General features: G+C 37.7%; 2 protein-coding genes across 4 annotated transcripts; one reads left to right on the forward strand and one right to left on the reverse strand.

Moving 5' to 3' along the window:
• Nucleotides 1-8576: 8576 nt before the first annotated feature.
• Nucleotides 8577-20377, forward strand: LOC124161580 (oocyte zinc finger protein XlCOF6.1-like). Of its 3 annotated transcripts, none has more exons than XM_046537960.1 (4): nucleotides 8577-8626; nucleotides 9508-9701; nucleotides 12829-13517; nucleotides 16793-20377. In XM_046537960.1, exons 2-4 carry the CDS (start codon nucleotides 9534-9536, stop codon nucleotides 17202-17204), a joined length of 1269 nt encoding a protein of 422 aa, XP_046393916.1. In that variant the 5' UTR covers nucleotides 8577-8626; nucleotides 9508-9533; the 3' UTR covers nucleotides 17205-20377. The 3 variants fall into 3 exon arrangements, with proteins under 3 accessions (XP_046393916.1, XP_046393914.1, XP_046393915.1); XM_046537958.1 differs by lacking the exon at nucleotides 8577-8626 and adding an exon at nucleotides 8687-9019; XM_046537959.1 differs by lacking the exon at nucleotides 8577-8626 and adding an exon at nucleotides 9034-9299.
• On the reverse strand, nucleotides 11320-12836 carry LOC124161581 (craniofacial development protein 1). Its single transcript, XM_046537961.1, has one exon. It carries the CDS (start codon nucleotides 12744-12746, stop codon nucleotides 11889-11891), a length of 858 nt encoding a protein of 285 aa, XP_046393917.1. The 5' UTR covers nucleotides 12747-12836; the 3' UTR covers nucleotides 11320-11888.
• Nucleotides 20378-22132: the final 1755 nt, after the last annotated feature.

Consider the following 22132-nt stretch of genomic DNA (forward strand, 5'->3'; position numbering starts at 1 on the left):
AGAAGAATGGAGAGGGTGAAATGGACGGAGAGGAAAAGGAACGATGAAGTGTTGGATATGGTTGGCGAGGAGAGGCAGCTTTTAGATGAGATACGGAGGAGACAGAAGGTATGGATGGAGTTAGTGCTTAGCGGTGAAGGGATGTTGAAAAGGGTGTTAGAGGGTAGAATGTTAGGGAAACAAGGGAGGGGAAGGAAAAGAATAGGTTTTTTAGATAGATGGAAAGAGAGTAGACCTTACAGTGAATTAAAGAAGGCAGTGCTGGAAGGAAAGGGAGACTCCCAGATCACTTCTTGAATACTCCATGGAAACCTACCTCAATTGGTAGAATACTATAATAAAAGTGTGAGGTGCACATGAAGGTACAAGTTTACACTTTCGAAATTATGGCATCATCTTGAAGTTTTCAGGGCATGTTGAGTAAATCCTTGTGAAAATATTCAATTTTAACAACAAAACGATTGGCCTTATGACTCCAGGAGTTTATAAAATCCCCTGTGAGTGTGATGATGTCTACGTAGGGGAGACTGGGCAAAAAATATCTTCACGACTCAAAGAACTCCAAAGACATTTCCACCTTGGTCAACTATAAAAATTGGCTATAGTCAAGCATAGGCTGGGTGAAGACCATAAAATAAGGTGGGATGACACCAGAGTTTTATGGTGATCAAATCAATTTTGGGATCGTTAAACTAAAGAGGCTATAGAGATAAGACTGGAAAATAAAAAATGTCGACAGAGGCACAGGATATTCCAGCAGCAGCTCTTGGAATCGAACTCTAAAAAGAATTATGATTGCCATAGCTACGTCTACGCTGGTACACGGTCCTCCATGACAACAATTCGGACTTGACCAATCCCGACCCCCCTGATGCTGAGCTGCAAGGACCAATTCAAATATTCATTCAGTATCCTTGAGGATGGGTGACAAGAGGGAACCCAAACCCTTTGCGCTCTTCGAATATCATACCTGTGCGGAAATCCAATAATAGTTTAAATGTTCTGTTAGCTGGGAAAGTGTAATATCATACATCTTATAAACCTCTGAACTAGTAGTTTGTTTCAAGCATATATTTTAATCAGTGGAAAAAAAAACACTTCAAATGAGCAGTTGATTTCAAAACATACATCTAATTTGTAAAAGGTTCTTTTGTTCCCAAAGGGCTGTATTTAAGTTCATCAAAATAGTATGAAAGTGAATTGATGTGGAGATGATGATGATATATATGTATATATATCAGGCCAAAGAAAAGAAACCATAGAGGTCATGTGGAAGGAAACACACCTGAGATGGCAAAAAGACTCATTACTACGAAATTCCTAACAGCGGAGACAATGGGAACTAGCCTCTAAATACCAGAATTTTCTTCACAAATAAATGGTAAAGTGTATAAATTACCCCTTATGTTATCCCAAAAAGTTGTTGTTGTTCCCTATGACCCTGAATTATTCTTGGATTCCCTTGAATGTATGGCCAGATTTGTGATATGTGTGGCCCACTTTGGAGCAAGGCCCACTGTTTCAAGGCCTAGCAATTTGTAACGTATTGACAGAAAATTCATGCAACACCATTTTCAGAAATTAATTAACAATATAACAAACTGAGCTCTAAGTCTTCCTAAATACACAAAGAGCTGCACACGTAACTCGTTTTACCATGATACCGCTTGGCGTACCACTGGTTGCATTCAGAGCTACAACACCTATGGATAAGATGTTTTTTATCAGCAGCACTAACCATTTATTAACATCAATGTTGATGATCTGGCCATGCTTGGATGGAAGATTTCTCTCATAAATAATTGCATACTCTAATCAGTAATGTTATGTAAGACCATGAATCCATATAGCATTATAAGTAATTCTTTAGAGAGTGAATGTTACAATGACAACAGATAGAGAGAAGAAGAAATCAGCTTTAGAAAACGACAGGAAACACATAAAATTAAAGAAGGAGAGATGAGAACAAAAGCACTCAATAAGAGATATGGGCAAAGAAAAGCATCATTGCTACAATATTCACAAGGCCCACACACTTGGTATTTCGCGATTGAAATATGACATGCTGGAAGGTCATAAGTTAGAAAATTCCATAGGGTAAAATGAGTTTGCTTTGACCGGGATGACCCCCAAACCCATGAGGATGAACCCCAAAATAAGGTGCTCCTGCCACTTCTACCAAGGCATATTCTTTTTTCACTTGCAGGTCTAAGAAAATTATTTTTCCCTGCGGACATTTTACAAAAATAATTTAACATATTTATTTGATAGGGGTAAGCCTTTTATATTACGAGAGAAACGTATTGCACCATTAACTAATGAGCAACAAAGGACATCCTCAGCATAGAATACACATTAAGAAAATACATTCATATTAAGAACAAAAATATTTATATGCTTATTCCTCTGCTGACATTTAGTTTCCTTCTTGTTCACACAAAATAAGAGTTGCAGAAGTTGATAAAATGAAGTGAGATTTAAGAATGGTTCTACAAAGTCCTATAGTAAATCTTGCAATTGGGCAAGAGAGTAATTATGAATACGTATTTTATACGTTGGAATATGGCTTAGGAATATGCTTTGGGGGGATGGGATGGCCAGAGGTGGTGACCCCTAGGGGTCCCAACCCCCCTCCCTAGGCAACTCAAGTAAGGAACATTTTTGGAAAATGACATGCCTGGAAATTAATACATTTTACATCATTTTGGCACGAAATATTTAACTTTAAGTAGATGCAGAAATTGCATGTCAAAACTAGATAATAGTTTTAATTTATTTTTTATTTATTTGAGGTTTTAGGGGGATCTATCCCCTCATCCCCCCATATAGTCATGCCACTGAATTGGAACTTTCACCAAGGTTGTATTACGATTTCGGCCCTTGGTCCAACGTCGGCTGTAGTATGCTGTGAACCGATGTTATATATATACGCCCTACTTCGATCCGATGTCGTATATGTCGGCAGATATTGCAGACAGCAAAGCATCGCTTAGAAAAAAAGAAATAATTATTAACATAGTCATCCATGATAAACTAACTACGAACATACAAAATTTTAAATCTTAATCATAAATCTAGCATTAAATATGGAAAATTACCCACTGATCAGTGGGTATTTCTATCGCAACCTATCTTGTGCTAGTGCCGTCGACGGCAAAACGTGAGACACTGTATTGAGAAAATTGATTTAAAATTAGTCATATTTGAATTAAATACCTGGATTATTCGCATGCAATATTGCTGAATATGTTGAATTCGGCCGTAGAAACGTTATTTGAAAACCGGGAAACCGACCTACAAACTTGCGAAGTCAACTATGGCGCCGAGAGAGCAATTCGAGCAATTGCCAATTGCAATGTGACGGATATCGTTACTCATTTTGAAATACATAGTTGGAATTAGTACCAGTAGTGGCGCTGCCCCATATATATTATACAGATCTTAGACCATATAAGAACTAGACCCGCCATTCCCCACCCCTACCCATGTCTCGCCGTGTGGCCAACATCTCCCCTCCGCTCCCTTCCTTCCCCGCCCACTTTTAAAGGGGCGTGACGTAACGGTTGGGACGCTCATCGTCGTAGCGCATGGCAACGAATGGGGATTCACTGTATCACTGCGGTATTTTGACCATTTTCTTCGCGATTTTTCAATTAAAAGTACTAATATATATTGCGTTATGTACGAGAAGTATTCTCTCAGCCATGGTTGGATTGGTGAACTTACAATTAATAAACAGTGGCCTTTTTCGGCATTGGCAGCGACGAAAAAATATTGTGGCAGTAAAATGAAGACAAAGCCCTTTGTAAACTTCCGCAGATTTTTTTCTTATCTCGTTAGCGATCTAGCATCATTCGGAACATCGTTATAAAAACATGAAATCTTGCACAAAAGTTGTAAACGGGGGAATTTTAGAGAGGAAAAGGGTCATGGTGTAAAGAATTTGCCGGTCGTCCACGAAGTAACGCGGCAACGCCTTCGCATATAGTAATTTTTAAACGGTCAATTATACGATGCAAATTGAACTGCGCGCTGGTGCTATTAAAAAGTGATGTCAACAAATCAGCATTCATATGATTTAGGTAAGTAATTTAGTTATTTCATAAATGCATATTTTTTTGCTTAGCAGACAGCTCTCGTGTTATTTATATTTTGCGATGGTGGAAAAAGGTCTAGCGCCGGCTTTGCAAGTGACACCTACGATTTAAGTTCGCTACGGAAAATTCTGGGAATAAATAATACCTATTAACATATTTATAATTAGAAAGAAAGAGAGGATTGGATTAAAATAATTTTAAAAATAAATTTGCTATAAAACAATCAATTATATGTAATTCATTGAATAACTTATTAAATATTTTCATGTAATGTTGTACGTAAATACGTACATATGTACTTACAGAGTTTTCAATTAAATTTTATTAAACAATTTACGACATAATTTAATTTTTTATATTCTTGTCACAATACGTAAGAAAAGAGGATGCGGATTCAAAGATCATCTAAGAAGTGAATATCATTTTATTAAAAAATCCAGAAGCGATTACTCTGTCAAATGTGTGGAATATAACGGATAATTTTCTATTTTTCACGGCAGTATGATATTTCGAAGCACTTGGAGACGCAAGAGCATAAAAGATATTTAAATACTGCTGCATCTTCCTCCAAAATACAGAAATTTTTAGTAAAAACAATTTATGGAGACGAAGAAAAGAAACTAGCATTAGCAGAAGGATGTCTTTCCATTCTATTTTTCATAGTCTTTCCTTCAGATGTAAGGCCTGTACATCACAATTTATCAAATCGGTTTTGCAGCGCACATGATACATAACGCCGTTCAAACAGCTGCTGTTTTGTTGCCCGCAGATGTGGAAAATATTGTCATTAAAATATATTTTTATTTCTAAATTACACTGTGCGTCTTCAAATGCTGAAAGAATTTTGTGAAACTGCGGAAGTCGCATGTATAAGAAAATACTTGGTTACTGTAAAACGCGCTAGTTACCTCTTTCGTCAGCTGTAGATAGAATTTTTAAATTATACCACACTATGACTTCCTACTTTCTATATCAGGTTCAATGTCCTAAAATTGTAGAAGAGAGTTTTGAAAAGAATCCTCAAATTTAGGTAGAGTTTAAAAACAATCAATCACCTCTTTTTCAAAATGCTATTGAAGTTATTGAAGATGATAAAATTTTGGTAATCGAAGTAGCGAATGAAGTTAAAAATATCTGAGTCAAAAGCAGTCAGAAAGTAATTTTATTCCATTAACCATCGGTAAGAGCATAAGTGAGCTCGAAGTGGGTGCAATAAATCATGCAGATATCTTGAATCACGTTAAAAATTTCTATCGTAACTGCAAAGATTATTTAAAAGAGTGGACGCTATACTAAAATTATATTGAACATTTTCATTGGATTACATTAAAAGATAAACTTAATTGGAATGATATTCTAAAATCATTCGATCATTGTGCATAAAATTTTCCATATAATAATATTTCCAAAAACGATCTTTTTAATGAGGTATCAATATTTAAAAAAATATATTGGTTAAAAAAGGGTAAAATCTTGGGCTTCATCACAAATCTTGATAGAGTACAAATGGTTATAAATATTTCATCATTTGAAACAAAGCATATTCCATACAATATTGCCCTAAAATTAAGAAATATTCTTTGCCCTTACCACAAGCAATTGCTGCGACTGAACTCGTTTTTTCTACTGTAAATGAAGTGTGTGCATCAGAAAAGCAATTCAATGTGTGAAATATAACTAAACAAATTCGTGTGAAAAATTTCACGACCTTTTCCGCAAAAGAAATGAAGAAAAAAATCACTCAAATATAAGAAATATGCCAAAGAAAAAATTATACGAAACTTAATTTTTAATGCATCATATTTGCTATTGACCTTGACGATGACCTAACTGGGTCAACGGTTGAATTTTCGTAAATGAAAGTGTTATTTTCGGGTTTCTCGGGTCCGAAAACCTGAGAATTGACATCTTGGTCAATGAAATGTAGACTTTTTTCTATCTCGATTTTTTTAGATTAAAACCACATAAGGCAAATTAAAATTTTTGGTTTGGACCCACATTGTGAGGTCAAAATTGTAAAATTTTGCTTACATTCAACAAAACTTAGGACCTTTCCCCATAAGTGTGCCAATTTTCATGAATATTGCTCGATGCAAAGTTACTAAAATTACGGGACTTACTTAAAATTTCGTTAAAAATGACACACGACCGTTGGGACAGTGTTAATATTCATTTTCTAGGAATGTCACCGTTAGGTTAATCTACTAGTAATAAGTAATATTTCTAAAATAATTTTTCCTTTTTATGGACCCCTCCCTTCATCCTTTGTGAGATATCGTGGGATTTTGCCTTCTTTCTAATCTCACGTAGGATTTTTCAAAATACGTATTTTCAGTGTAAATACGTTAATCTAGGCTTCATTGTGTTGGGTTTATAAATAAAACGATTTGTTTAATTATTTTTATTGAAGATTACCGAGATCGCAATAAACTGGTTTTTGCGGAAAAAATTACGTGATACAATTGCCAGGACCCTTTCTTTTTACCTAGAGGGGGTGAAGCCATGGTCTAGGGGGAGGAAAGCCATGGTCTAGGGGGGGAAGCCATGATCTAGGAGGGGGGGCAAGCCAAGTTGTGACATTTTAGCATGGAAAAGAGGAATGAAACCAACATTATAAGAAAATTATAACAGCGCTTTATTAGTTTATGAGATTATTTCCTTGAAAAAATAGTTTTATTTCAGTTACTTATCTTATACTAATACATATCATTTTTCGTTGGTTTGAAGAAAATTTGTTGAATACTTTCGTTTCAATTCAGTACTGATTTTGCTTAAAGACTTTTGCGATTTTTGCTTCTAGGGGGACAACTGCTCCCCCTGCCCTTCGCTGGGTACGCCCATGTTTACATATGACATTCTTAATCAATTTATTTAATGCGATCGCTTCTCGCTTTATCTTGATTTATTTAGCTTTTTGCGCACAATCAAGGCTATAAAATGCCTTAGTTCATCGTAAAAATATATTTATTAAGTGTATAATCATTTTGCGTGCCCAATATTGTCACTTTTCAGCGACTTTGCAGCGGATGAGCGTTAAAATATCTCAAGCGCGCATACAGAATATCGTCTGCGGTCCCAACCGTGACGTCACGCTCCCTCATCCCACTCACTTCCCCGCCGTGCGATGTTGGCCACAGCGTTCCGCCCGAACGGCAGGTCTACTTACTTAAATGGTCTAAGATACAGATAATAGGGATAATAGTAAACACTAAAGCCGTGTCCCAATTGGCCATTTGGCTATGCCAATTCCAGGATTTAGCCATGACGCCATCTTGGAAGGATGTCCCAACTCGTTAGCCAGCATAAGGGAGGGAATTTAGGCAGCTAACGCGGCCGCCAGATTTAGGCATCGAGGAGTGCATCCTTCGCCCCACTTTTCCCATGATTCAAAGCGTGCAAAGCGTCTTCAGGAGAAAGGGCATCATGGCTGTCAACAAGGGATAGTACTTGTTTGCAAGTAGTGTTGATATTTTGAGACTTGTTCGAATAATTATTAATTTTTATTTTGTTTATAATAATGAAATTGCGTTAATGGAAGTGTAAGAATTACGGAGAAATTAGTTAAAGAGAAGGCGGCGTTAATTTTAATGCTAATTAATGTTTATATGCTTCTTGTGTATGTATATGTTATTTTATAACTTTTTATACCGATCACATGTTATCTTTTGCTACCGTTTACTTTTCTAACGTGTTAAATAATGCTTATTGATGTTTATATGCTTCTAATATATTCTTAATTATGTAACACTATGTCTAAATTCTTATTTAACACTTTTTGTACATTAGGTTAACACCCGTAAGAATAAACAATTATTATTATATGTTATTGGACAAAGTCCCGAAATTGGAATCGGAATAAGTAACAAAAATGAAAATGTATGGTGATTAAAAGATGATACCGAAACCTGATTTATGTACGTAAACCATACTTTAAATAAATTTTGAAAATAAATCCCAAATCAGACGGTAACCGTTTGAATAGACTAAATAGACCTGTTCTAATAATACAAAACTAAAAATTAAATTGCTAAAATATAAGGAATTCAAAAAAGTACTTGGTTGAGAGACGATTTAAATATTACAAACCATTTAAAAGGGATATACGTTAACATTTCGCCACAAACTTAGCTAAAACCTCTTTAACAAAACCATACGGAACTAAAAATACGAATTTGAAAGTATACCCCTACTTTACTATTACAAAAAGGTTGTCTAAGATACTAAAATTATGATTAAATACTGTTCTCCGACATCTAATACTCAAAATCACATTTTAACAATTTAGGGTGGGTTTTGTTCATCATTTGTTCAAATCATTCCGATTATCTCTTGTTTTGCATTGGCCTAGTGCCCAGTAGATGGCAGCACCTCCGTAAGGATGTCCCAATTCATGCTCCCTTGTGGTTGGCTGCCCAGAATCTGGCTGGCTAAATACATGATGCCTAATGGCTAACGAGTTGGGACACGGCTTAAAATGTGTACTGTGCCGCCATCAGGGAAACTCAAGAGCTCATGGGAGAAACCTCTGAGTAAGAATGGGGAGAAATGGAATGACATTTATGTTAATTTCTTATCTTACAATAAAGTTCTTAGTTTTGTTGACGTTCACGAAAATTAGCAGAAAGTCATGGAGAAAAACATAAAAAATGCACTTCAGTGCTAATAGTGAAATATTAATGCATAGTCGTGAAAATATTTATTTCTTTCGTTTCACCGAATACCATTGACGTAATTGTTAGTCATTCATCTGTGTCAATGCGTATACACTTAAGTAGTTAGTAAAGTAAAGTTAAAGTAGCTGATGCGTGATGATAAACCTGGTAGATAAACGTAGCCAATACTGGGTTTCAAATTTTTGATAACAGAATTAAGTAAACATGTAGTGAGGTATTTTTCAGCGCGTCCATGCTACGTGGACTAAGGTGTGTATTGCTCTGGATCACAGTTTCATTTTCGATTCCCGTTATCACCTCTTCCATCCCCATTTATTAAATACTGTGGCGCCTGACTTAGGGAAACATAGCGCAACAATGACCTTGTGAAAAGCATCGTCCTCCAAATTAATATAATGAAAGGTGTTGATTGTTGTTCGGTTTAGGCAACCTGCGACACTGGTATCGATCAACAGCCGCATTAACTACCCAAGTTTTTCCGTAGTTCACGCTTTACATGGCTTCATTAGTGAAACTAAGTAATCCTCAGGTATTCTGGAATGATGCTCTTATCTGTCACATCACGATGAATATTTTCGATATCAATCTGTGATACTTATTTTCGTACACAGTGGGAATGTGCATGAATGTGTGCATCATGAAATATTGTTATTAATGCAGGCAATATGAAGCACGCGAATTTGAAAATATGTATGCCTTGATGATTAATATTATCTGCTCTTATTTACTCGTCGCAGGTCTGTTGCCTGAATAAGCATCAGCAATGAGGGAAGAGAGGCGTGATTACCCCGGTGGAAACCAAATAGACATTGATCTATCCATAGTTAAGGAAGAAGTTTTAAGCATCGAGGACTTACATGAGTTTCCTTGGACAGAAACATTTAATCAGGAAGAATTAAGAGTGAAGAAAGAAGAAGATAAGGAACAACCAGTAAGTTGACCATTAATTTTGCCCCTTCAGTGTCCATTAAAGTGTGTCGCTTTTTTAGAAATCAATGAAAGAAGTTTCCACATCCACATTTTAGTTTAGACTACCTCTATTTTTTGAGTGACAGGTTTTCTTCCTTCTTTCTCCCTTAGTAAATCAATGTTCATTGCATAAGTATTTGCTTGTGAGTATCACCTCCTTATAGTATAAATGCACCAAGATTATTTTTAGTATCTCATATTCATTGCATTGTTCACTCCCCTTGTGAAACCTTGACAAAAATTCCAGCTAGAACTTTAAGCAGGCGACCTCACTTAGGATAAAAAGATCAGGGCTGTTTTTTCACCCCTACATTTCACTGGATCTTAGAAGATGATGCAGGCATTAGCCGGTTGTTTAACTCTTTGATGCAATCACTATGCCTCCTACTGACTTGAGTGAGATTCAGTTGGATGACGTTGGTTTCAAATAGAATTCATGTAAATTATCCATTAAATACAGCCAAGTGGTATTTAATTTGTAATTTAATCTTTGAACATGAGCCATTAAAATATAAGCAAAATATAAGCCTGAGGTTTACAATTGAGTAACAATCCATTTCGTAGAAAAATACTTCTTGCCAGTGGTGTAACTATTGGGGGGGAGGTTGAGGGTGATAGAACCCCCTCCCCCTCAAAGCCTCAGACAAATTTTATACTATTCTAATGTTTTCCCTGTTGTGATGATTTCCTGTGGAATCACGAGTGAAACCCAAATTTCAAGTGCCAAAATTATGTAAAATGTATTTCCAGGCATGTTATTTTTCAACAATTTTCCTGGACCCCCCCCCTCCTCCCCAGATGCCTGGGGGGAGGGTCGCCCCCATTCCTAGCTGTGCCACTGCCAGTCGCAATGAAACAGTTACTACAGATGGAAAGTGAAACATCAGACACTCACCTCAGTTTACAGTGCATCATGCAAATTCAGAAAATTGTTAGATTCCTATCATTGTATAAATTAATAGTGAAGAGAATACACTGTGCATTCCCCCTCTTTCTAACCAAGTCAATAAATTACTACATCCAGTTGGGTCTTGCTCATTCTAGCCATAAATTGGTCTCTTTCTGCACCTAGTCTCTAATAATTTCAGGTTCCTGCTAGATGCAATATGTTTCTGCTATAACCAACAGATACTACTCAGCTAGATGGAAGCGACCAATTTCTAGCTTATCTGGGGAGTGTCTAAGTCAAAACTATCATGAATCCTACTGTCTAAGCTGTGATTAGATTTCTGTTACTGTATAGAATAAAGCTTAAATTGTTTTCCACTGTGTTGACCAAATGCTGAAGCCAGTGAATTAGTGAGTGGAAACAGTCCGAAACTATCTTATGTCATTATCTGATGGAACTTCCACACAAGATACAACTTCAATACTGCAACAGATGGTTTCAACCAATTGTTGACCTACAACTGTGTTCTTGTGGTCATCATTAAGAACATTTTGATGAATTTATACTTCTTTTTTCTATCATCTGTTATCACCAAATCATTCTCACATATTTGCTATTAGACAGTAAAAATAGAGCTACCAGCATCAAATGAAGGAGGATTTGAATACCATCGAGTAATAATGACTTCTAATTTCATATAGGCACCTTTTATTAAGTATTCATCAAGCAAACACAAATCAATCATGGGTATATTCTCAACAGGCACTGGAAGTGAATTCCAAATTTCTCATAGGCTCCACAGTTAAAACATTTCACTATAATAATGCTGATGCAGCCTGAAATTGATCTAAATATTAGATCATATTCTTGTTAAATCAATACCAATACAACCACGTGATGAACTATCATACTAAATATGTATAAAACTTAATAATTCAATTCCTTAACAAAAGAGTGCTAAGGTTAGCATACCGAAGGAAGGAGCAATAAAAAATATACATCACTTACGTTACCAGTCTTTTAGGGCTATTAATGAAACAAATAGCAGAAATCACAACCTTGCTTCAAAGTGTCTTGGAATCTGAAAATACTAAAACAATTCATGGTGCTACACTAACATGAATAATCCCTATCAATTTACACAGGAATGCTTATAAACACCTTGAAAGCATAACATCTTACCAATTACGACGAGAGATATTTTACACCAAAACAACAAATCCACAGTCAGCAATATGCTGAGAAATTCACCTAGTACCCCTACAACTTTCTCCTCAATGAATTTCTCATCTGCTTCTCAAGCTCATACTGCTTCAGATCAGTTTTCTCCAAGAAATCTCGCTTATCTAAAAATCCAGATTTTCCCTTGTTGTGCGCCGTAATCTCTTCAGATATCCCTTCTTTTGACTTATAATTTTCCCAATCTAGCTTTGATTTCTCCAAAGTTGACAGCTTATTCTTCTTTCCCAGTTTGTCTAATGCTGAACTCAAACTGCTACCCCCAACCCGTACGTTCGGTTTCATAATAGCACGACTTCTGTCAGAGAGGCCAAGAGCCGGACTTCTTGACACAGAGCCCAGAGGTGGTTTTCCTTTATTTTCATCAGTTCCTTTGCTCTCTTCCTCTCTCTCGCTCACTGCACTTCCAGCGCTGCCACTATCCTCATCAAGCAACGCAGTGATTTTTCTCACCTTGCTGGGAGCTGCCTCTGTGACCTCCTTTGAGACCGTGACTTTCTCTCCTGCAAACTCATACACTTCGGTGATTCTTTTCTTCTCTGGTTTCACTTTGTTGGCTTCTTCCGTGACACCCTCACCCTTAGAGCCAGCTCCGTCATTCGAAACGTCCTTTAGAAAGTCACTCCAAAGAGATTCTGACTTCTGCTTTATGTCCTCTGTGCTCTCCTTCTCCTCAGGTGCTGCATTGGCAAGAGGCGGCTCCCCTACCCTCCTCTTCCCCCCCTTCTTCTTTAGCGCAGCACTCTGCTTTGCCTCGCCATCGTCACATTCTTCCAACTCTTCCTCATCTCCGTCCGACTCAACTTCAGATGGAGGCTGACTCCCACCATCGGACGGAACGTAGTCCTCATCGCCTGAATCACTGCCTGACGAACTCATTGCTATGTCCACTCAACCCTATTGACTGAGCTGTTTTAATACCCAAACAATGAGTTACAAATATTTTCTTTCTGCACTTAAGGAGACAAGGGAGGAGAGCTTTGAGCAGCCAACAAAGCACAGGAGAGTGGCGCAACGCAGGAGGAAGGGGTCAAAGCGCAAGGTAGTTCACGCAGCAGTGCAAAAGCCCAAGCACTGGTGCTCAATCTGCAACTGCAAGCATGAGAGTGCTCACGCTCTGGCCCTCCACAGGCTCGAGTGTCACCCTCACGCTGCACGCCACCACTGTGCCTACTGCCCCAGGATCTTCTTCCACCACTCCAATCGACGCAAGCACGAACTCGCCTTCCACCTGGGCCCACGGCCACGCCTGCCGTGCACCTTGTGCACAAAGACGTTTGTGCGCAAAGATGGCCTGATGGCACACGTCCGCTCTGCACACACAGGCGAACGCCCCTACGTGTGCAAACAGTGCGGTGCGTCCTTTGCACGCCTCTTCTGCTTCCGCACCCACCTACACAGTCACTCAGAGCGTGGGCCCTACGCATGCAACCAGTGCACAAGGACCTTCAACGGCAAGTCAGACCTCGTTCGCCACTTGCGCCTCCACTCCGGGGAGAAGCCGTTCAGCTGCGAGAGGTGTGGGATGACGTTCCGCATTCGTGGGCAGCTCAATCGCCACCTGTCGGTGCACACGGGGAAGCGCGAGCTGGCTTGCGGCCTCTGCCCAAAGACCTTCCCGCTGGGCACCAATATCGCCAGGCACCGTGCGTAAGTCACTCTGCAAAGAGAAGGTTACAATGAATGGAGTCAGTATACCATTAATGCTTTTAACCAAACCATTATTTTTCATTTCCTTCCACTAATGATTGCCAATAATAACCTTGGTGTTTATAAATTATGATATGGTGTATTTATCAGGACCATGGCTATTGTTTGGTTTTAAATTAATAATGAATTCCACAGTATTCTCAATATTTATATTTTTAAAGGAGTCATTAATTCAAAAGGTACAACAGAATTACTAAAATCATTACCGAGGTATACACTGCCAAATTATTTTAGCAAATAAATTGGCTATATCCTGATTGTTATCAGTAGTCCCGACCATCCAAGTGAAATATTGAAGGAATAGTTACTTGAGCTTAAATTCTTTAAGCTCAAGTAACTTCGTAAGTAAGTTAATTTGGCAACCAACTGCTGGTCACTTCTTCAAGGGAATGATGCTGGGATTTGGTTTTTGCTGCCATTTTTACATTTCAGGTGGGAGGGGTGGGTGGAGGGCGTGAGGCGTGAGGACTGGAGGGGGAAGATGACATAAAGCCATTTTTAAACCACACGCCCAAGTACAACTTCTCCTGGGAAATGCTAAGGATAGGACGCCACTTCAAACTGAAGGAGTGTATGAGATCCCCTGCGGAACGTCCAGGAAGAAATACATCACGGAAATAGAACAAATGGTCAAAACTCGAATAGAAGAGCATAAGCAGGCCATTTGACTGGGTTACTCTTCAAAGTCAGCCACAGCAGAGCACGAAGCCACCGGACACGCGATCGACTTCGAAAAATCATGAGTCATCGCGAGGGTAAAAAATTTGAAAGCCCGACTCATCCGCGAAGCCATAGAAATAAAGAAGAACCAGAATATTTATAACAGAGATACCGTATTGAGAATCTCCACTACGTCACACAGCATACACCCCTATGTCTCTCTTTTAGTTATAAAAATATTCAGATTTATATTGTTTGTATAATTTTTGAGATTTTTTAAATAATTGCTTCTATTTACTCATTGGAAAACTACTGAACAAATGACCCTGTTGTTTGATGATATGTTGGAAAAATTTTATTTATCAGATATTTTCATGTACTATGACAAATTCATTCAATGACTTATCGTCATTGATTGCGTTTGGGATACTAAGGATAATAAGGATTGATTATGCTATCTCAGAAAAATTAGGATATTTATAATCATTAATAATATCTTCAACTGCACTATAAACTAATTTTTGAACTGAAAAGGAAATCAAAATGGGGGAGTGAGCATCTTCAGACTTGAATAAATCAATAAGGTGTACAGACACCTCATCACAAAAATTAGTAAGAATTGAATCAAGAATATTTCCTGTAATGTTGTTTTAAGTTATTTAACTTAATTAATTTATATGATAGACACCACTTAGAAAGTATTCAGCATCTCTGAAATTAGCATTAAAATGAAAACCATGTGCAATGGAGAAATTAGATTCCATTCATCATTCATAACCAGGTACTTAATGTAAACATTATCAACTAAAATATTTCAAAGAGATGTTAGCATACTTTCAATAAGTTCAGTATAATATTGAGATTTAGCATTTAGTGTACATAAAAAGCTCAAATATAAAAAATCATTTCTTAAATATTTTTATAAATAGAAATTCAAAGCTATTATTACCAATTATTTTTATGTTAAATTTTTTGTTATCAGCTATTAATAAACCTCCTAAATCTTCTTTCCTAGTAAAAATAGATTGATCAGAGGTGGGATACATTATAGTTAAAATTAACTAAGTTCAGGGTTCTTGTTGAGCCACCTCTCCATTAGAACGACCACATCTAATTTTTCGAGAAAACCAATTCCAAGAATTAAAATTCACAAACGGTTATTATTTTCAGTAACATATTCACAGTGGAATTACCTCCGATTAGAAGATTTGGAAATTACCAATAAGTTTATGATACTTGTCGTGATAATTACATCGAATTTGCTTCATGTGCAGGTTGAAAAATATGTAGGGGCAAAATATTGATGTTCTAATCGGATTGTTAACTGGTGCGGCCATTTTCCTTCCATTAACAGGTGGTCCCATCAAGACTTCTCCCATGACATATATACCTTTGTAATTATCAAACGGAGAACTTTTTCAAATGTTTATAAATCTTATTGATTACAGGTCTTCATGTATTGCTAGTATGAAAGCCAGTATCACGATTGAAATTTTTGGGATTGAGACGGATCTCGATGGCTTCCTTAATTAAGAGTTCTTGCATCTCCCCATCTAATGGTATGGTCTTCATTAATGCTATGTTCCCCCACAGCCAACTTCTCTGGTTGCGCTAATCTGAAATGCCTCCAGTGCTCTTTCAGCCTCATCTCAAACGTTCGGCCTGTGTCCTCCGCATATATTTAACCACATTCACAAGGAATCTGAAAAACTCGTGGTGTCTTCAGGCCTATAGGATCTTTCGCCCTCACCAAGCAGTGCCTTAATGTAGGTGGTGGCAGATGGAAGGTTTTGATGTTATATCGACGTAGAATACAGTGGATTTTACCAGATGTGGTTGACACGTATGGGATTAAGGCTTTGGGCAGCGGTTTTTCAGGCTGCTCATCCGCGCAACTCTTTCGTTTGATCTACTTAGGGCCTTAAAAATATCTTGTTTTCCATAGCCGTTCCATGAATATGTTTGCTTAAGGTGATCTAACTCCGCTGAGATGCTCACATTATTTGATATTAACTTGGCTCGATGGACCAAGGATGGAAATAATACAGCGGCTTTCTGCGACGGATGGTGGTGGCTCTGTCTGTTGACGTACAGGTCGCAGGCTTCCAATAAATGGTATTTAAATCGTGACACCAACTTTCATCCTAGCAATACATGGAGACCTGTAATCAGCTGAATAAAAAACATAAGGGAAGAACATGGAGAATTTCAAAAGACGTACAGCCAATCAGACAACATCTGACCCGTATTGTTGTCCTCACTAAACGGTCGTATGGGTTCAGGGTGAAATTGGACTTTCAATGAGTGACAAGGCCTTGAGAATGGGAGACAAGTCGTCTTCTAAAAGTGGGAATGTGTGGCTTCTATATGGAATTAAAATTAAAATTTGAAACTGCCAATGGACAAAATGTTTTGGTTCTTGATGGTTAAAGTTTGGTGAGAGACGTTATCATCTCTCACGGATTGCGATTCCAGTTGAATATGAAGCATGAAGTGCGCATTGTTGTACAGCACGAGCAAGGTGACTAAAATATTTTATCTTTATTCATTTTAAGGGGCCACATCGTTGAGGCCGCAATGTTGAAGAGACACAAGTGTGAGGTGTGCAAACGGCTTTTCTCTCGGAAGACAAACCTTAGAGAGCACATGAAGCGACACTCAGTGGCCAAGCGAGCCAAGTGCCATCACTGCTGCCGTGCCTTCCGAACAAACTCAGACTTAGCCAAGCACGTGAACGTGCACACTCGGGAAAAGCTCTACATCTGCGATGCGTGTGGGAAGGAGTTCCTGAGGAAGGGAGGGGTGAGGAGGCACATCCATGCATTCCACCTGTTGCCACGGCGCCGCAAGTGGACGACCGTGTGCCTCGCGTGCGGCCAAGATTACTTCTTCCCCAGCAGACTCAAAATCCACCAGAAAAACAAAAGGTGCACCGCATTCCTGAGGCAGCTGAAGCAAGGCAAATGAAATGAATGCCTTCTCAATTGCACTTCAAAGTCACTCCTGACAAACACACCCTTAAGAGAATGACACAAAGAAAATGTTTATCCTCGGAGATTTTTGCAGTTCATTTATCAATTACTTTTGCTCTGTTTGGGAAAATAAAACGAAAGCAACATTTCCCAAACCGAAAAAAATATTGACAAAGGAATATTGTTTTTTCAATTTTGTTGCCCCAGAGTAAATCAATGGAAATAATATTCCATTTTCAAATTTATAACAAAAATATTGTTACCATCAAACCAGAAATGTTAAGTTTCAAAAAATTCTATTTTCCCCAATGCATTTGGTTATATAGTAAGATATTTAATTATTCTTCCTTTGTTGTTAATGAAAGTGTAAGTTCTCTGGAACTCGTGAATGATGTCTGTGATGATGTTAAGTTTAACTATAAGATAAATTTTTATCTTTATGTCTTTGAGACTCAATGTCAAGATTTTTTTTTAATGAATAAGAAAGCAAGTATGGCTGATTCAGTAAGTAGAAATAAGTAAGCTCACTTGTTCACATGTGATTATAACATGGAAAGAAATGCAGAAGAAGATAATAATTTTAAAGATTAGTACAATGCCTGCCATTAAATGATGCATCTGGAATTAAAGACTTTCTCACATGAACATCACAGTAATTACTTACAGCAATTATGTGGTTAAACTGTGATGAAAAATGGACGATTCAATGATATCTGTAGGTACTGAACAGATTTCAATACCAGGCTATCTTGTTATTCTCAAGATTATGCAAATTGTCAGTGGCAATTTTTGTATCTGTGTATGAAAACAAGGGCCTGTGTTGCCAATTATGTGCACTGCAATTTTTCACCAAGGTGTCCTCAATGGTTGTGCTAGATTAAATGGTAGTTATTTAAGAGAAAAAACGTTCATGCAGTATTTTTTTTTTCAAAAAATACTGCATGAAAAAACTCATTTATATATTTTAAATAAGACTATTCCAGCAAAAAGTAATACAATAAGTTAATTTACGGAAAAATTCATGAACTTTGTTTTCAATACAGAAAACTGATGACTTTAAATGTAAATAGAAAAATGGAAATGGGTGCAAAACAAGTTCACAAGGTCTTAGAAGTATGGAATTTCATTCCTCACAATTTGAATGCTATGATATTTGTATACTGTTCCACACAAGCTAGTAATGAAACTAATAGCAATAGAAAACCAAAAATCCTGTGCAATTATGAAAATGTTAAATAAAGACAAACCAAAAAAATACGATTGTTTGCTAAGGCAGTCAATGGAAGGTGTTTGAATTGTAGCTAACTAAGTAAACAAAATGTCTAACATTTTAAAAGTATTCTACCAGTTAATCCTCAATAACACGATTATACAGTTACGGATGACCCATTCTGGAAAATAGAGAGCAACCCAACTTCCTGCTTCAAAAGGATATCCACAGCAACTGTCAAGCAACACATAGGTAAACCAGAAGTTAGAAAGATGCTAACACCACAAATCCTAGAACTCCTTGCATTTATGGTTTGCCAAAATACATGAAGAAGACGTACCACTAAAACCTATTGCTAGCACCTGTGGCGTTACCAGAAATTCGGTGGGGGGGGGGGGGATGTACACTAAAAAATGCCACACCTAAATAAAACAAGCTGGTATCTCGTAGCCAACGGATGAAGGAATTTCGTGGAGCAAAGGAATGCAAACACAAGGGCTGGCTTCAAAGTGATACAGTGATACGTCTTAATCCCGCTAAGGACTTTTCGTGCTAAATTCTGCAGATATGTTCGGAGGAATTTCTGGGGGGGGGGTACCAGAAATTTTGGGAGGGGGTGCACTAAAAAATGCCGCACACCATAGATGCGCCATCGTACAAGCTGGAAAAATACTTGGCAAATATACCGCAACCAAATGTGGAGAAAGCCCAATCTTATGTAAGGAACTCACAACATTTCTTAAAAATCATTAAAGACATACGGGTAAACGTGGATGACAGCCTCGTCAATTTTGACGTTACGTCACTTTTTATGAGTATACCAGGAGAGGAAGCAGTCAAACAATCTGATATGTGATAAAATAGATAAAATTAAAGGTAATAATGCCAATTTGATGGACAGCTTCAGTGATCTTGAAGCACAGTTGTATTTTCTAGAGCAGAACTATCAAAATACTGTGCAAATTCATTGAATCCCGATTTCTAAAAGGGAATTGCCAGCTACCCTAGCCTGAAAAACAGGTACATACCACACTGGGGATCAAACTCGATGGCAAATGACATTGAAATAGCTTATAGGGCTGGTAATGCAGCATCACATGACTGGCATCTAGTGCTGAAATCCACGAAAGTAAATCATGTTAAAAAATTCAAAGCAAGAATAGTGAGAGACGGCCCCAAAGTATAATTGGAAGTTGAAGTATTTAAGGGTAGGAACGGGCTAACAGCATATCTACAGTACGAGGAGTGATGAAGTCAGAAGGGTGAGAAACTTCCTGTAAGACATTAAATTGATATTGATATATGTACTGAAGTGAGATAAGGGCTCCAGTTCAACGAGAGACAACATGCAAAATGATTCAAAGGGTACAATGAGTGAAATGTTAGCAATTTATACTCAAAACGTGAAAGGAATGAGGAGTAAATTGAATACATTTATCTTTGCTTACATCTGATCTTGACATTATCCGAGTGATACATGGTTATTAGATAGTGTCACCAACTCAGGAGTATGTATTGGTGGTATATAACAGGTTTGATGTACCTCCGACAGAAAAAAAAAACTGGAGGTAGAGTGAGGGTAAAGGTAAAAAATATGTACACCTCAGAGAGACTTAAAGATATGGTAACTGATGATGAAAATATTTGAATAAAATCCTTGTAAATAGAAAATAGCTGACTGTAAGAGGCGGCTGCCGTCTCCCTTACCTCAGTTCCCTTCCCATACCAGCTCAGCTATAACTCCTTTTCTTTCGCTCCCACGATTCCCCTACCACTCAACGCAGACAGGAAGCCCTCGCATGGCCACGTAAAGGCAAGGGATTTTTCTTAAGAACGTGAGCCTGCTACACACCTGAGAAAACAACTGAAAAACGCTGACGAGAGGGAGACGGCAGTTCGCGAGGCAGTCGACGGTTGTAAGAAAACGAAGGCAGAATAAAGTGTGATTTTCCCCGCCATGTGACTTCTCCTTTTTTCTGCGCGACTTTCCTTATCCTCCTGCGGATGACGAGGACGACAGCGCCCGGCAACTTACATGACTGTATTTGTGAGTAGTTTACTTTCCACCTGATTCATGTACATATTGAAGATTCTAAATTTTATGATAGAGTGATTAGAAGTGTCATTTAAATAAGGAGATATTTATCCTAGGTGATTTATATTGTTAACACATGTCATCAGAAAAAAAACAAATAATATTTGTACATGGAGCTACAGATGTTTGTAAATATAATGAGTTTTAGACAAAAAATAATATCAAAAGTCTGCATGGTACATATAATACTTGATCTAGTTCTTAAGAATATTGATGGAATCAGTGGCGCAGCGAGGGGGGGTTTTGGGGGATAAAACTCCCCCAGAGCTCAGAGAAATTTTTAAGTTTAATGCATTTTACTTAATTGGATTGATATTACTAATAGAATAGTGTAAGAACGAATAAAATATTCCTCAGAAAGCCATAAAACTCACCATTTTGAACCATTTATCTTTAAAATTCCACCATTTATTAATCTCTCACCTACCGATTATCCAGGTGGGTATAGCATACCCCCACACACCCCGGTATTAGTTGCACCTAAAACCCCCCCCAGCCTTAATTCCTAGCTGCATCCCTGGATGGAAGCAATTTGATTTTTGAATTTGAACCTTTCAAAATTATGGGGTATTGGAAAAAGGTCTCAAATACATACGTGGCTTCCCAATTGCACAGAATGAAGTGGAAAATTTGATAGTTGACAGTGAAGTTGCTTTAGCCAATAGCTTGCATGAAAAAGCATTAGCAGCCAAGAAGATAGCAGTCAGTGATCAAATGGCATAAAAAGGAAAAACCCCATGCACAAGAACTTCCCTCAAATCAGTGTTGAAAGTCATCAATGATAACAATCTAACTGAGAAAAAAGGCAGATTATGCCAATATGGTATTGCTGATGGAGAAATCTAAATACATACATACATAAAAAAATTTCACTAAAGAAAATAAGGTAGTAAGACTCCCCAAAGACTCAAGCCCTAAAGATCAAAGATCAGTTAAAAACAGCACTAAAAGCTGTACCCAAGATAAAAATGCCTTATGAAACTTATACAATTACAATAATGAAGCCGAGTGCACCCAGATTTTTCAGACTCCCGAAAGTCCACAGAAGTGATATTCCAGTCATGCCAGTGGTCTCCACTGTGGCAGCCCCAATGAAAAAACTGGCAGCCCTTCTCAATGTGCAGTTCCAGGACCTATTAGACTTTCGACCGAAATATGGCATAAAAAATTCAAGTGATATTTGTTATGAAGTTGCCGAAAAAGGACTCCCCACAGGCAAGTGCATTCCAGTGTCCTTTGATGTGTATAATCTTTTTACAGATGTTTGCGATTTGGAAGCTGTGAAAGAGGCCCAGAAATTGGCAGAAAATACTGAATCAATAAACCCCTTTTTGAGGAAATTCAAAGCATTAGCCACCATTGGTGAAGAGAAATACTATTTTACTTAAATTCAACAACAAATACTACCATTAAAAAGAAGGTTAAGCAATGGGTTCCCCCTTATCATCTCTACTCACACATCTTTTCATGTTTTTTAAGGAAAAATGATTTACTAGTGACTTCATTAATGCTAACGACATCCACAGTTGGTTAAGGCACATCGATGACATTTTTGCATAGTGGACGGGCTCAAAACGACAATTGGATCTTTTCCTTAACTTAATGAATACCCAATCAA

The sequence above is a fragment of the Ischnura elegans genome, chromosome 6, assembly GCF_921293095.1.
Source record: "Ischnura elegans chromosome 6, ioIscEleg1.1, whole genome shotgun sequence".
In the NCBI taxonomy this organism is placed as follows: Eukaryota; Metazoa; Arthropoda; class Insecta; order Odonata; family Coenagrionidae; genus Ischnura; species Ischnura elegans.

Excerpts from the sequence above, each read along its gene's own strand:
- LOC124161580 (XM_046537960.1), top strand. The coding sequence starts at position 9,534 with ATGAGGGAAGAGAGGCGTGATTACCCCGGTGGAAACCAAATAGACATT. Across the intron at positions 9,702-12,828 it reads AAGAAGATAAGGAACAACCA|GAGACAAGGGAGGAGAGCTT; the intron begins GTAAGTTGACCA and ends TCTGCACTTAAG. Across the intron at positions 13,518-16,792 it reads AATATCGCCAGGCACCGTGC|GGGCCACATCGTTGAGGCCG; the intron begins GTAAGTCACTCT and ends ATTCATTTTAAG.
- LOC124161581 (XM_046537961.1), bottom strand. The coding sequence starts at position 12,746 with ATGAGTTCGTCAGGCAGTGATTCAGGCGATGAGGACTACGTTCCGTCC.